At 39.6% G+C, this 15323-nt stretch overlaps 1 protein-coding gene across 1 annotated transcript in view; it reads right to left on the bottom strand.

Moving 5' to 3' along the window:
- The window catches only part of dnah6 (dynein, axonemal, heavy chain 6), a 39365-nt gene that overhangs the window by 11321 nt on the left and 12721 nt on the right, over positions 1-15323 (bottom strand). The window contains exons 32-60 of the mRNA XM_061273836.1: positions 15084-15232; positions 14394-14501; positions 13413-13539; positions 13005-13217; positions 12698-12919; positions 12474-12596; positions 11209-11391; positions 10951-11094; positions 9857-10078; positions 9453-9600; positions 9063-9220; positions 8841-8972; positions 8582-8753; positions 7301-7447; positions 7111-7184; positions 6847-7001; positions 5466-5697; positions 5242-5394; positions 4934-5074; positions 4374-4616; positions 4044-4211; positions 3712-3947; positions 2657-2801; positions 2363-2479; positions 2103-2226; positions 1820-2016; positions 1335-1538; positions 873-998; positions 132-296 (exon numbers count right to left, since the gene is read on the bottom strand). Coding sequence (XP_061129820.1) covers positions 132-296; positions 873-998; positions 1335-1538; positions 1820-2016; positions 2103-2226; positions 2363-2479; positions 2657-2801; positions 3712-3947; positions 4044-4211; positions 4374-4616; positions 4934-5074; positions 5242-5394; positions 5466-5697; positions 6847-7001; positions 7111-7184; positions 7301-7447; positions 8582-8753; positions 8841-8972; positions 9063-9220; positions 9453-9600; positions 9857-10078; positions 10951-11094; positions 11209-11391; positions 12474-12596; positions 12698-12919; positions 13005-13217; positions 13413-13539; positions 14394-14501; positions 15084-15232 — 4728 coding nt within the window. The remainder of the gene's footprint in view (positions 1-131; positions 297-872; positions 999-1334; positions 1539-1819; positions 2017-2102; positions 2227-2362; positions 2480-2656; positions 2802-3711; positions 3948-4043; positions 4212-4373; positions 4617-4933; positions 5075-5241; positions 5395-5465; positions 5698-6846; positions 7002-7110; positions 7185-7300; positions 7448-8581; positions 8754-8840; positions 8973-9062; positions 9221-9452; positions 9601-9856; positions 10079-10950; positions 11095-11208; positions 11392-12473; positions 12597-12697; positions 12920-13004; positions 13218-13412; positions 13540-14393; positions 14502-15083; positions 15233-15323) is intronic.

Here is a 15323-nt window from a genome sequence, read left to right as displayed (position 1 = left end):
CATATGATGATCTATTTGTTTGGGGAAAAAAATCACCAATTGTCAGGGAAACAAAAAAACTCAACAACTCCTCAATCAAACTTAAAATGAATGAAACTGTGTCAAAATGTGAGACGATGTGCTGTCACTACCTCTGGTAGGTAGTGCGGATTGGCCATTTTAGTTGTCATATAGAATCGGAAATTTTTGTCATAGTCAATATCTGAGTCACCAAGTCGGATCAAAGTCCGTCCACCCGCTATAAATGTCTGCTTCAGCAAAACAGGTTCCAGAGCAGGATCCAGGGTCTCCTTTAACTACATCCACAGAAGAAAACACAAATGTAGATTGTAGACAAATATGCAAGTTGAAACATTTATGTCATTCCACTTTGGAGAGATGTATGAGCATGATCCAGAAGTATTTGGACAATGGCAATTTTGAGAGTGGAGCGTATAGCCTTGGCAGTTTTTTTTCCTACTTTTCTGTCAGCCAAAAAATTTTCACTCACCACCAGTGAGCCTGTTCCAATTAGCAGCCATATTTCTGTTTTCCACCATTCTGATACAAGTGGCTCTTGATTAATGCCAAGAAAGGTTGCCGACATCATCCATTTTAGCTGTATAATTTATATTTTAGCCAAATCTGTATACATAGTTTAGCTCACTGTTCAACTTCTTTTAAAATGAGATGTTTATTTCAATCATTAAACTAATCTCTTTGATTGTCCAAAATACTTTTTGACCTAACTTAGTCTGCATGAATTGTAGTAAATTTGGTAATATTTTTTTTGCAACAATAGTTCATGGAATCAATAAAAGACAACAATTTTATGATCAATTTTGGATGTTTCAATCTGACATGAAAGGTGCAAAATTCAACATAATTTCTACCTCCTCCAGCAAAACAGGCATGCCCATACGGATGGCGTTTTCTAGCTTGTGAAGAAAGCTTGGGTCAGTGAGCTTGATCACTTTTAGTCCATGCTTGGCTTCCTTTGAGCGTATCCATCGGTTAGCCTAATGAAGAAAAAGGGACATATTTAAAAAGGTATGTTTGAATCTGGAATAATAGGTGAACACAAATTCCAGCTGTTACTGTGACATAATGTCAAAGAGATTTCCATGCTGTCACTGTGTCAGTGGAAGTTAAGGAATAATTAGTAATATAAGATTGTGTAAACATTTAAATGGGTACATAAATCATTAATTCTGGCAGCAAGTCTACTTGAGCCGGGTGTGCAATACTACGGATTTTATGTCTCGTTTTGGGTGACGCAAAATTAATAAAGACAAACTATTCAGTGAGTAATGCTCAAAACTGTATACTGGAGGTCTAGGACACATATAATTCACCTGATCCTGTGGGTCAATCATGAGAGGCCAGCGGCGACCCTCATTCACCAGTATTCCATTTTCTGTGGAGACCGTGTCTCGTGGCAGACCTTCATTATTCCATTTTTGAATGACATATGGGTCACCCAGAATATTGATGAGGCTGAAGCTGGAACTTATGGGTACTTTCAAGTTCTGGCACTGTAGTATCCACTCATCAACAAGCTATGGAAAATGGCAAATGTGAACACTTGAATATATTAATTTGGTCCAACTTTTTTATTATGCGTCACAGGGACAGTGCAAGATGATGAAAATTACAGGCATCTCTCATTTTTCAAGTGGAAGAACTTGCACAATACTTTTTTGCCCCACTGTACATACATACATAAGGTGCAATGCGCAGAGTAGGATTTTCATTGTGTAAAACTGCAGCTATGGTGTTCACGGCTGCTCATATCCTAAGTTACAGCATCCTAAAAAGAAAATCAGGAGACTCTTCCTACCAGTTTTCTATAGTGAGATGTGAATGCTCCATAGTAGGCCACACAAGCAGCGGCGATGAAGACATTGCCTACAACATCGATGATCTGTTGATCAAATGTGGCAACACTTTGCTCCCAGCGCACTTGCTCATCACCTAAAGCCGATGTTAGCTTTCCTGCTCTGGTCAATCGAGCTTGTGTCACTGCCATAGTGTTAACTTTGTGAAAACAAGAGACAGAGAAAATTAGATAGTAAAAAAAATCAGCTTAATAGAGATACAGGTACAAAAGACATGGCAATCACCCAGCTCCTGCTTTTCATTAAGGCTGCTGTCATATGATTCCTGTAGAACCCTGATCTTGTCTTCCACACTCTGGAGCAGTTGTTGCTTTTCCCTCAGGGTTGCCATTGTGATTTCCAGCTCCGACTATATTGGACGTGTAGGTATAATTGAGTTTGCAGAAACAGGAGACCGTGAGGGACGTGAAACTAAGCTGTTTTAGGTGAATGCATATAGCTCCAATGAGATTGGGCATGTCTGTCCTGTATACTAAATTGCTGACCTGTGCTTTGGCAAATGCTTCTCTCTTTGGACCAACTTCCTTGAGGATTCTCGAGTATATGTCCATAGCCCTAACCCACATACACATTGATTTGCATGCTTTGGAGACTTTTTCCACCTTAAAAGCCAACAAAAAGATAAATACATTAATCAGTTCAAAAAGGTACATTTTAATGGCATATACACCAAGAAGCGGTAAACTTGTGACATTGTCAAGTGCAAACTATATCAACCTAGTAGTTATCATTCAAAACTATAAAACTAAAAAAAAAAAAGACTAAAAATGGAAACAGACCTTCTCGGGTATAAAGTCAGGGTTGTTAATGTATTTCTGCAGTTTAGCCAAGACTTGAGGCTTAATGTTGTCCTTGTCGTAGTCTGTCAGATATCGGGTGAAATTGGAATCACCCAGTAACTTTTTGGCATTGGGCCAGTCCGGTCTGTGCAGGTACAAATTGATGGTTAAAAAGAGCAAAATTGTTCAATAAAGTTTGAAAAATATCAGGTGTTCACATTTTTGTGTCTTGTATTTGCCAAAATAATCCCCGGGGTTTATTTTAATGCACAACGCCATGTTGGGAACGGGTGTGATGTTAAATTGTTGACTGCAGCGTCCCTTGCACCCACCACTTGCTATTGCACTTGACAGACCGCTTGCCTATGGCTGTAAATCTGTCCTCTCTTATTTTTAGGGGAGGAACAGGGGGGCAGGCCAAGCGCAAGTGAGTCAGCCCTGCCTGATTCCTCATCTAACATCAAAATGTCAAATATATCGAATTTAATTATTCATTCATTTACCTTTCGTCAATATTGATGCTGGAAATTTTCAAAAATGCCACAGATTAATTAAACTCTACCTAGGAAAATCCCACAATGTATTAAGGAAGCGGCTGAGCAAGACACCTGTCAACATCGCTGTGTATTGTATAAATTAGCCTAAATTAGCGAGAATATTTCCCATGAAATAATACATTTTAAAGTGTATCCTTGTTCTAATACTCTTTATGAGACATGATAATAATAATTCACAAACAAAACCCTCTTTCATTAATTATAGTTGGTATATAACCCTAACTTGCCCCAGAATCTTAATTGTTAATTGAGAGGAGGGAGGGCGAGAGACAGAGAGCGCGAGAGACAGACAGGGAGAGCAAGAGACAGAGAGAGAGAGAGAGAGAGACAGCGAGAAACAGAGAGAGAGAGAGAGAGAGAGAGAGAGACAGCGAGAGACAGAGAGAGACAGCGAGAGACAGCGAGAGACAGAGAGAGAGAGAGAGAGAGAGAGAGAGAGAGAGAGAGAGAGAGAGAGAGAGAGAGAGAGAGAGAGAGAGAGAAAGAAAGCACACATACTTGTAATTGAGCAGGATGCAGACAGCCTCCATGACTGTCATGACCATGTCAGGAGGTTTGGTGAACACTTTGAGCTCAGAAATGTCAGCTTTGTCCAGAGAATTAAGAGCCTGGTTAGCTCCCTCCAGGGCAGGCAGAGCCTCATTCAGGTCTCTTTGGGTATCATCAGCTATCGCCTGAGTATCTTCAGCTTTGACTTTTGCTATTGCCTCTTCTTCTTTCACAATCCTACGTGTCTGTAAGTTTCAAAAGATCAAATCAAATACACGAAAACCTTGTTATGAAAATGCATACATTTCATGGCACCATAATAAATGGGTGAAATACTGTACCTCATCAGCACTCTCTTGGTCAACAGACAATTTCTCCATCAGAGCATCCACGTCTGTACTTTTCTGTTTGAGAAGTGGTTCCAGAGCAGAAAGTTCCACTTTCATTGTGGCCACAAGATCATTGGTCTCCAGGAGCTTATAAAGACCACTCTTCACACGGTCCCTTGCCTATTTAAATGGACACGGCAAAGTGGTAATTAATTGAGGTTATACTATATTAGTGGGCCACTTTGATCTGGAAAAATATTAATTAATTTATTCATTCATCCATCTGTACGTTAGTTCGTTCATTCATTTGTTTCGTTCATTCATTTTTGGGCTTTGCCTTACAAGCACTAGCTCCATCCTTTTGTTGTCTAGCATGGACAGGTACAGGTTGATGAGTTCCAAGTAGGAGGTGGGCGTAGTGTAATATCGACGTCTAACTTCTGAGTAGAATCTCTCAGCCATGACAGAAACACTGACATGCGTCTCTACACACAAATCTGAGAAGCTATGCTTGAGTTCCTCCGTTCCAAAGTCCACACTGTGGAAAAAGGCCCGAGAGACAGAAAGCAGAGCTTCACGGGGCCACTAGACAAAAACAGCACAGAAAGACAACAGCTCAGGGACAGCAGCGGTTTGTGGACTTTAGGGGCTTTAAGGACATCCTCAAAGAAGAATGTAAAACTTCGATTATATCAATAGGTCACAGACTTGATGCAGTTTAGTATTTAAGTATATGGTCAATTTGATTGAAATAAGACTCCAGAATGGCACAGATAATGTTACAAAGGTGGTTGTGTGTAGACAAAAATGCTTCTTTGACTCAATCAATAGACACTATCACAATAATCCAAAAAGTGAAAAATGAATTGCCATGGTCAGAAATGATAGTGATTTTAACATACCTCCACAAACCAGTCAATAGTGCAACAGTTGACCAGTGAGGGGAACATGCGACAGCGGGACCTGAAGGCATCACCGACCGGACTCATACAAAGCACAATATGTAGCTTCTCCCGTACACGAGAAATAAAATACTGAAACACCTGAAGATCACAAACACACGTTAGCCACGGCCAAATGGTCAGAATGCCAGATATGACATATTGCATCATGTAAAGACAGTGAAACACTTGTTTCAAAAACATACGGTACCTGTACCTGATGAATGATTGGGATATTTCTTTGATTGAGTATGTGCATCTGATTTTACCTCGTCTCTGTTCTCCTCACTGATTCCAGCTTCTTTGGCTTTTGGGCGGGTTGCAGCAAGCACTTGTTCCAGCTCATCTTTTTCAAAGAGGTTGGGCACTTCACCGGAGTTCAACATGTTGTTGACATCCTCCAAAAACCCCTCCACAACAATCTAAAACATGCCGGTTTAGAGGTGAACTACTCAAGTTGTGCATAACTTCTTGCTTTTCCTTTTAGTCATACCTGAGTGTCTGTAAAAAGGAAAACTGTATCTTTCCTTTCCACCCCAGCCATCCTGTAGAGTCTCCTCAAGTCTTCGTGGAAGCTGTCGTAGTTGTAGCCTCGACTCAGTTCAATCTCAAAGCATTGGTACTCACAAATGTGAGATGCTAATCGAGTGAGCGACTGCTTGCCTGTGCCCCCCACTCCGACCAGCAAGCCGTTGCCTCGCTCCAGGCGAACCATTCGAGCAATTCTAGAAAGTCCAATAAGCAAAATCATTTTTAGAATAGGACAGCAGATATATTTGTGGTTTAGAATGACATTTAGAGGGGACTGAATTTCAAGTAAGAGGTCATTCACTGGTCAGGTACGGAAAGGAAGACTAAAATGTTTATGAAGAACAGTGGGTTTGCTTTTTGTGAATAACAAGTGAATGTATTTATTGAATAGTTTTTAAAAGTGAATAAATTGAGAATTAAATGGTATGACAAAAGTGGACGAGGAACAGTGTTTTTTGTCCTTTTTTGTAAGGGTGGACGGGAATGTGTTTGAACAACAGTGGGTTTGCTTTTCATGAATAGCAAGTGGATGTATTTCTTGAATATTTTTTAAAGGGGAATAAATTAAGCATTTTAATGGTGTGACAAAAGTGGACAAGGAATGGTGTTTTTGTCCACTCTTGTCAGGGTAGAAAATGTGGTGGCTTTGGTTTTTATGCTTTATATGAATAACATTTTTTTTTTAAAAAAAGGGGAATAAATTAAGCATTCCCATGGAATGTCAAAAGTGGACAAGGATCGGTGGATTTGCTTAACAATACCAAATGCCATACTGTACCAAATATTATTTCTCCAATTGAGTTTTGTGATACAAAACATAATGTGCGTTGTTTTTTAGTTTTCTTTCTACATCCCCATGGCATGAATCAATGCTGCATTGTTTTGAAGTATTGAAAAAGTAGAATCATTGGGCTTGCATTGCATTTATAAACTCAACATATTTTCTCTGTTACGGTCTAATCAAGGCGGCACGGTGGACATTGGTTGGAACGTCCGCCTTACAGTTAGGAGGGTGCGGGTTCGATCCCACCCTCCCTGTGTGGCGTTTGCATGTTCTCCCCGTGCCTGCGTGAGTTTCCTCTCATATCCCAAACACATGCTTGGTAGGGTTAGATTGAGCACTGCACGTATAAGTGCGAGTGCGGATGGCTGTTTGTCTGTGTGTGCCCTGCGATTGGCTGGCAACCGGTTCAGGGTGTCCCCCGCCTACTGCCCGATGACTACTGCGATACGCTCCAGCACGCCCGTGACTCCCGTGGGGACAAGCGGTATAGAAAATGAATGGATGGACAGTCCCAATCACAAACAAGATCAGCGTGAAGGAATTGCTTATTCACAAATACCTGGAAACATGTTCAATGGCATCCTGGAAGAATACCAACTTGCTCTCCTTAGAGTAGGTCATGTTGTAGTCACACAAATAGTCATGAAGAACAGCTTGGATCTTATCCAGGTCTGTAAGGTCTTCATACTGTTTTTCTTCTTTCTCTGCACCCACCTAAAAGCATAACATGTTTAGCTCTTTCTCTTTTTTTTTTTTTAATACAGAGGACCTTTGGTCGGAAAATGGGGGTGGGGGGTGTCTGGGTCTGTGTGAAGCATCATACCTTGATAAAGTCCCCAAATATGATGGGCTCGTTTACAAAGTATGAGGGATCCAAGTTAATGCTAAAATGCTTGGCTGAAAAAAAGAGACATGAGTCAATGATGGAGTATTCTGTAACAAGTATGAGAACAATGATGACCCAAATCTGGATGTGTGCGTGTTTCAAGTGTATCAAGTGTGACCATTCTTACTGGCTGTCTCGCAAACGATGGTGTTAAAATACTCTTTATCTTGGTTATTGATGAGTCGATCATGGAAAACCCGCTGACATTCATGGCAAAATAGACGAAAGATCTGAGTCTTGTCTCTAATTTGACTTGATTCACATTGTAGCATTCCTTGAAATACAGACAAGGAGAGACATATATCACAAAAGAATTTCAATTGGAAGCCTAAGGTCTTATTACCCTTGTATTTTAGATCAGTATCATAATTTATTTATTTCACCAAAAACTTGTCAGTCATTTACTCAAACATCTTGAATACGTACTTCTTCAAAGTTGATTGTGAAGCTTTTGTAATCTACTCACCTGCATGTATTATATTTATACTATATTATTTATCTTTGTAAGTAAGCATCAGAGCACAAGAGGCAAAATGTGCCATAATTACAGGACTAGATTTGTTTGCTGCATGGCAATGACACTAAAGTGATCAATCAGAAGTTTTTGTCAGTGACAGAAAATCCATTGCATCCCCTAAATTTCAATTACGTGTCCGAGGAAAAAAAAAAAGCAAAACATCTCGATATAAGGCACTGCAATTGACTCTGAGAGGATTCAATCTCCAAAGCAGGCATTGGTGATTTGAACGCTGGAGGGGTCACAATTTTTCATCAGCGCTTACTCAGGGAGCACATAAGACCACTTACTGTCCTGATACAAAAATGAGCTTGAAAGACAGAACAAAAAAATTAGAGAGTTTTGTTTTTCATTCCAAAGGCTTTCTTACATAAATATAATCCTCCAAATATGACACATAACTGCTGAATGCAAACCAACATAAAATACAAGAATCAATGTGTACAACCAATCTTCAGCAGCCTTAAGTGATTTTGTTTTTTTATAAACAATTTTTTTTTGTTTTATTGTTTTTGTTCTAAAAAAATGTAGAAAAAAAGAATGCAGAAACAAACAAACAAACAAAACAAACAAACAAAAACAGCAAATACCTGGTCATTGCTTGTCATTGAAAATGTTAGCAGCCTAAAGTTATGTTGTGATAAACATGGTAATCAGGTTTATGTTAGCATTTTTAAATCATTTTTTCCTAGCCTATCGCGGAATACTTGCGATTAGAAACAAGAGTGAGACATTGTGACAAGGTATGGCATTGGACAAAGGGCTACTGCGGGGACTGGGAATTTACCAAGGTTTAGGGAATGAGCATGGTTCAGTCAAAAAGCATGACATTGGAAAAATATATGCACACAACTGTAGGCTAGGATGTATTTTTGTATACTCAATGCTCACCTTGGACGCACTTGGAGAGGTCCCTGAGATTGAAGACATAGTGAGACTTGGCTGGAGTTGGAAGCAGATCCACCATCAAGCGGTTGTAAATCTCCACAGCTGAATCCACAATCTGTTTTACACAGTCCTTCACGGGTTGAGTGAATTCTTTGAGAAAACCAGACAAGATTGCCTGGACAAGAATCGAGGGGAAAAAAGTTAATGAAGCCTGAAGAACACTATTGCATTATGCGTGTGTTTGTGTGATGTCTATCCTGACAATAATTATCTGTTTGAGGCTTTGGTCTGAAGGTGTGGGCAGACAAAGCATGCTGAAGTGGCGAATGAAGCGGGGAGTCACAGGGTTACGTCCTCCTCCTGGTGGAGCGCATGCTGCGGCAATAGTCATGTCCTGGAGAAGAGAATGAAGAAGTGCCAAGGCAGGGAAGCTGCCTCTGCCAACTATTAAAGTTGTTCATAGCTCATTTGCACAATAGTTTACCTGAATCTCCTTCCAGAAGAAAAATTCCCTGTCATAAAATCCAGAGAAGTCCTGGAACTGACGTAGAAGTTCAATGGGGGGCTGGGAGCCATAACTGTCCAATTTGGGCATATTCAGATCATCCACAAACACCACTATCCGCTTATCCTTAGGTGCACCTATGGACAGTGACAGGGAACAGGATTAAGTCAATGAAATGAGTGAAAAGTAATCACAAGGAATAGTCATGTTTTGAGTGTTTACTGAGGAGTGAAACTGACAACCACAATTACTAAATTAAATGATTGTGGAAACAGACAAACTAAAGCTATTATGTGGTTGTAAAACCTATGTTCTTTTTTTTAAATTTATCAAAATGTGGTGTGTGAATGAGTGATCTGTCCTATTTACCAAGCATGTTTTTTCTCTTTTTCTCCAGCTTAGACTCAATGATTTCTTGTGTGCGGGCAGAAGATGTCTGAGCAGAGAAGTTGATGTAGACAGGAATGTAGCCCCTACTTTCCTGGATACTGTTGAGGAGGCCCCGAGCTATCACAGACTGTAAAAGACACAACCTTGTTCGGGTTTTTTACAGTTTAAGGCAAATTCAATTTGAGGCACCATAAACATGAGAAGATTCTGAAAAATGTCAAAACGGCAGTGGGTAGTACAAAACAGAGTTGCTGCAAACTAAGCCAAATGCCCACTGGGCACAAGCAGTGCTATTAATACAAAAAGAAAATCAAAATCATAATAATGATAAACAGCTATTCTTTTGACACTGTATTTTTAGTTGTTTTATTGTTACTACTTGCCTTCCCTACTCCTGTAGAGCCAGTGAAGAGTACAGAATGGTTTACTGAAAGCAATTTCTCCATCAGATAGCCATAGCGGACAGTGTCTGTCGTGGGAACCAACATCTCAAAGAAGGCTTGTTCACTGTCGTATGAAAATAAAGGTATTATTGTCTCCCACTGGACAAATGTATTTTTGCTGAAGTTGATGAACACATCCCATAGGGATCCGTTGGTAGGAAGCTATAAAAGACAAGTAACAAATAAAATAAATATGTTTTCTTTGTTACATGGACTTAAAATGTGCTATATCACATCTCTATCCTCATTCATCCAATATAGTGTACATTTTTACATGAATACTGAGTTTCAGAAATTGAGTAATATTCCAACCTTTGCAGGCTCTGCCTTTGCTCTATCAAATAAAGCAAACTACCCTTTATTTCCGTTTACCGTTTTTTTCCATGTATAATGCGCAAAATTTAACACATTTATTGTCCTAAAATCTGGGGTGTGCATTATATATGGGTACAATTTCTTTTTTTTTTTTTTTATCCGGATATCATATGGAGGCCGCCATTACAGATGCGCTTTCTTCTCTGCTGTTCACTTCAAACACGCTCCATACGAACACAATGCTCTCGTATCAGACGCTTCCTCGATCACCTGCTCGTTTGCTGTCACAATGTACCCTACACAAATCCGAAACATTTCTTCACTATTGAGTTTGCTAGCGCATGCACAGTGATACTGACCGACAGAATAACATCCGGTTGTTACCAAAGATGATCTTTTTTCTGAAATAATTTAACGTTTACGGACCTAAGTAGGAGTCAAAATTTGGGTGCGTACTATACATGGGTACAGACTTTTTTTCCGGCATCAACATGCCATTTCTAGGGTGCGCATTATACATGGAAAAAAACTGTACTCTAAGGCCAAGGGGCTCATCATTTCAAACAACAATGATCTTTTTGTCTGCACCAATTTCTTTTACAATTAGTAAATTAGAATTACTTACATTAAACAATAAACAAGCAAACTTTACTGTTCTTTCAATTGACCAAATAAAACTACAATGCAGTTGACAATCATGTGAATACATGGTGCAGTACCTTTGCGCTGTTGTTGTCTTTAAATTGCTCCCTGATAAAGTTGTCAAACTCATCCCATTGAGAACTGGGCAGATTTCCTCCTACTGCCCATAAGTAGCAAAATATGAAGGTCTGACATAGTACATCGGTCAGGCGCTTGGAATCCTGCCAATTACAAACCCGCACATATGTTGTCAGAAGCTAATGGGATGTTACAATACAAACAATAAAATTAATTTATCCATCATATTCATTCAGTCCTTGATAACAAACAAGTACCATATTGAAGTCTGGTCCGTCTTTGCCGAGCAGCAGTGCCTCCATCAGTGTACAAAGAGTGCATACTTTACTTATGTCCACTTGGCGAATTGCTTGGATGCAATGTTTCCATATAAAGTAGAGCCCATCCTCCACATAAGTCTGAAATAACTCAAGCAATGCCGTCTTCACCGGGTCTGGAAGCTTGAACGACAGCAAGATGTAAAAGTACACAGATATCCACAGTGAGGATAGAGATTTGGGGAAATTTCTAATCTTCATTTATATTGGATGGACAGATTAACAAACTGTCCAATTGGGACCCTTATTGACAAGTTGTGTAAAACAAAATGTGACGTTAAGTTGTAATAAGTGTACTTGCCAAAAAAAAGAAATCAAATAAAAGAATCTCTGAGTCAGGTCGGAAAATGGATGGATGGGTTTCTCCATCGTCTTTTGTTAATGTTAATTACAGCATCCATACATTTTTACTACATATCTTGGGTCTGGCGTCAAAAGATGAAAATACGACAAGGGATTAACATTTTCCTTACATTTTCTGGTATTTACATCTGAATGTGATAAATAATTTTGACCACCATTTTTTATAAACCAGCCATTTTTCACTTGAGTATTGAAAACATTTAAGGTGTATGGCTCTATTTTGTTCGACTGGTGCCCGTGCACTCGGTGTAGAAAAAATAGGCGTAACTTCATATTTGTGCAAGCGCAAGTCTAATGGAGTGTGTCTGGGGTCATGTTGCGCTAATCTGGGCGTGCCGGCACACAAAGCAGCTTTGCCTCCCACGCACCTGATAATTTGGTGACAGGTAGTTGTCCGTGCTTGATTTGTGATGTAGGTATCACATTCTACTACTAATAAGGGCTCTATTTTCTTGCCCACCACAAATCGAGCACAAATCTGCCCGGAGGCAGGTTAGATATTGATGCGGTATTTTTGCAGATGCTCGCAAGGTGGAACAGCATGGCGGATTTAAAAAGAGTTTTGCGCTGATTGATTTCGACTGATTGTCCTCAATGAAAGAAGAGACTGATTTGCAGGTCCAAGTACACATTATGGGTTTAGAAGGAACGGGTGGCTGATGTAAACCTGATCAGAGAGATCAGAGGTATGCTTTGTGAAAAGAACACTTGGAGATTCACTAAAACACTGATCTTTTGCGTCTGTATATGTGTTTATCTCTTGTCTTATATTCACCTGATGATGCAATTTACCAATCTAGAAAAATGTAAATTTGCCAGAAATGTTTCAGACACAATCTTACTTTGGATCCTAGACCACTGAGCCATGTCTGGACATAAGGCATCCACTTGAGTTCATCTGGGTCAATGTAGACCATGCCACAGCGACTGACTGTGGCTGGAGATGCCACAGCCAAATCCTGGACCTGAAAAATGTAATTCTGTCGAAGGTTATACTGATAGAAGAAAAATATAAAGTGGTCTATTTGTGTAGATTGTAGAAGTATGGTTTAGCATTAGCTGTTACCTCAAATACCATGTGTATGGAAGGAGAAAGTTTGATACGTTCACTGTTAGCCAGACAGAGCATTTTGTTGTCATCCAGCACTGTATTCATGTTCTCAATCCACAGGGCATCAACTGGTCCATCACAAATCACCCATTTATGGTTATCGTTCATGCTGTCGACTGCATCACGGACGCTCAGTGCCATTAATCCATCACGCCACTCAAGGGTCAGTGTGTTAATCTAAAGCAGATTATTATTGCTTGTTTTTTTAAATAAACTGAAAATTAGTCAATGTGCCAGAAATGCCATTATATCCCCAAAGTACCTCTCCATAAAGTTCTCCCATTGTGATAGATTTGGGGTTGAGAATATAGGTCTTCACAGGCTGATAGAAGGGGTTTTCTTCCCTGTACTCTGAGTCATAAAGGGTATCCAGTGTGTCTGCCAAGACGGAGTAGACAGCGGTCTTTCCACCACCAGTGGGTCCAACCAACATTACGCCGTGACGCACAATCATGGTCTCATACAGTTGGATAACCTAATTTTCAAGACACAGGGGTATTAGTTTTCCATTCAAATACATACTATCCATCCAATACTAAGAATTGACAGAGCTTTTTTCAACTCAAACATACTGATTACAACAATAAGGTTTACCACTATTATAAACACATTTATTTCCCTAGATGTTGAAAAAGAAACTGCTGTGTATAATTCCCTTAGCCATGTGTACCTTGTTAATCATGGTGGCCAGCGGCTGCAGGTTTCGCTTCACGATACAATCCACAATGGTTGAGTGCAGTATACCATAGTCATGCGCAGGGATGAGCACACCAGGGAACAGGTCAGACAGGATCCCACTAGATGAATTTTATACAGTAACTGAGTATAAAGAGTGCATCCAGAAAAGAGTGCATCACTACTAGAAAGTAGTGCTTCACTAGTTCAACATTTTGTCATGTTATAGCTGTACCCCATTTCTTTTCCCTTTAAGTTTCTTAAATTTCACAAATGTATTAATAAGAATAAAACAAAAAAAAAGAAATCACATCAATTAAATCGTTAAATCTGAGTTGTCAGATTGAGATCCAGAAACAAGAAACCCTGCCATAGTTTGGTTTTAGCGGCTAAAACCAAACTGTGTCATTTACTTTCTAGATCTGGATTTGACGTGTTTTACAGCACTGTGCTGAAGTACTATACTACAGTAAATTCCATTGCTTAGACATAATTTGGAAAATGACACCTGTGTTTATAAAATGTCCCACAGTTGACAGTGCAATGGTTCAGAAATAAATTATTTTATATTCTAGTGAGCACAATGGACCTCCATAGACCATGAATGGAATAAAATCTGAAACACCGGAATTCATCGTAGGGCCGTCCAACGAAATTGAGCAATCAGAGCAAAGTGGCCTTAATCAGGGAGATGAACATGAACCTGATCATCACTGTCAGGGCTCCGACATACTTCAATGGAGGAAAAAACAATCAAAAGGACAACGATCTCTGTGGCAATCCACAAATGCAGCCTGCATTTTAGTGACAGTGGAACCCACACCATGGTAAAAGGCACAGAGCAGAATTTAAGAAAAAATCCAGTCGTTTCTTTTTTTTAAATAAGGCTGTAACAAAATGCCCTTTACCCATTACATAGCATGGAATAGCACTGGAACAACAACTTGATACCTCCTCATTGAACTAGCACTCTTACCCAAACAGTTCTGCATCATCTGTTAGGAATTTTGGCAGGTTGGAATCCTTCAGAGCTCTAATGAGAACCACGTCTTCAATTAGGTCAGGGTTCTGTCTCTTCAGAGACCTGATGACAGATTATCAGATGATAAACATACTAGAGCAATAATCATGACTAGCTTCTGTAGCTTTCAGGGCACTGACGTTGCAATATTGATACACGACACTACACTACACTCCACTCTTATTCTACTCTCTTTGGTGTGCTAGTGATCACCTAGGATTGGCTTCACTCTGCTATCCCTCCAATTTCGCTACATTTTAATGCAATGACAATTAAGCCTTTCTGATTTTCATTTCGTAAGAAGATCAATACAGTTTGGTCTATCGCAATTGGAACAAAAGAGTAGCACATACTTAAATGTAATAAAAATGCATGCAATCAGCTGTGAGCTTTACTAATGCACATCTGATTCTAACAATTTGGTCATCTAAAAAAACACAAGGCAACATAATGATTAAAGTGCTGGCTTATAAACGTTTGGAATTGGCCGACTAACAAGGCGACTAAATGTAGGAACATGTAAAAGACGTGCAATGAATTATGTGGCATTCGCTACAGCAGTAGTAATGGTAAGTAGTAATATAGTTTTGTTCATGTCATGTGATTTACGTGATCAAGCAAAGAAAAAAAAAGATGCCCACTGACCCTGCCATGACAAGAACAGATTTGACAGCTCTCATTCCAAAGTCATAATGGTCCTGCTGAGACAGCTGTTCAGAGCACAGCTTGTACATTTGGGTCATCTTCCTTGCGAGAGTCTTACTGGACTCAAAGCCTTCTGAGTATAAAATCACCTGCATGGAGAAGTGGGGTACAAACATAGTGCAGAGGCCAAAATGCAGTTTACCAAAAGCTCGACATTGTAGTAAAACACATAACATGTTT

This window comes from Syngnathus typhle, linkage group LG3, assembly GCF_033458585.1.
Source record: "Syngnathus typhle isolate RoL2023-S1 ecotype Sweden linkage group LG3, RoL_Styp_1.0, whole genome shotgun sequence".
Classification (NCBI taxonomy): domain Eukaryota; kingdom Metazoa; phylum Chordata; class Actinopteri; order Syngnathiformes; family Syngnathidae; genus Syngnathus; species Syngnathus typhle.
The sequence above is the reverse complement of the archived record's forward strand: the minus strand, read 5'-3'. Positions and strand labels throughout refer to the sequence as shown.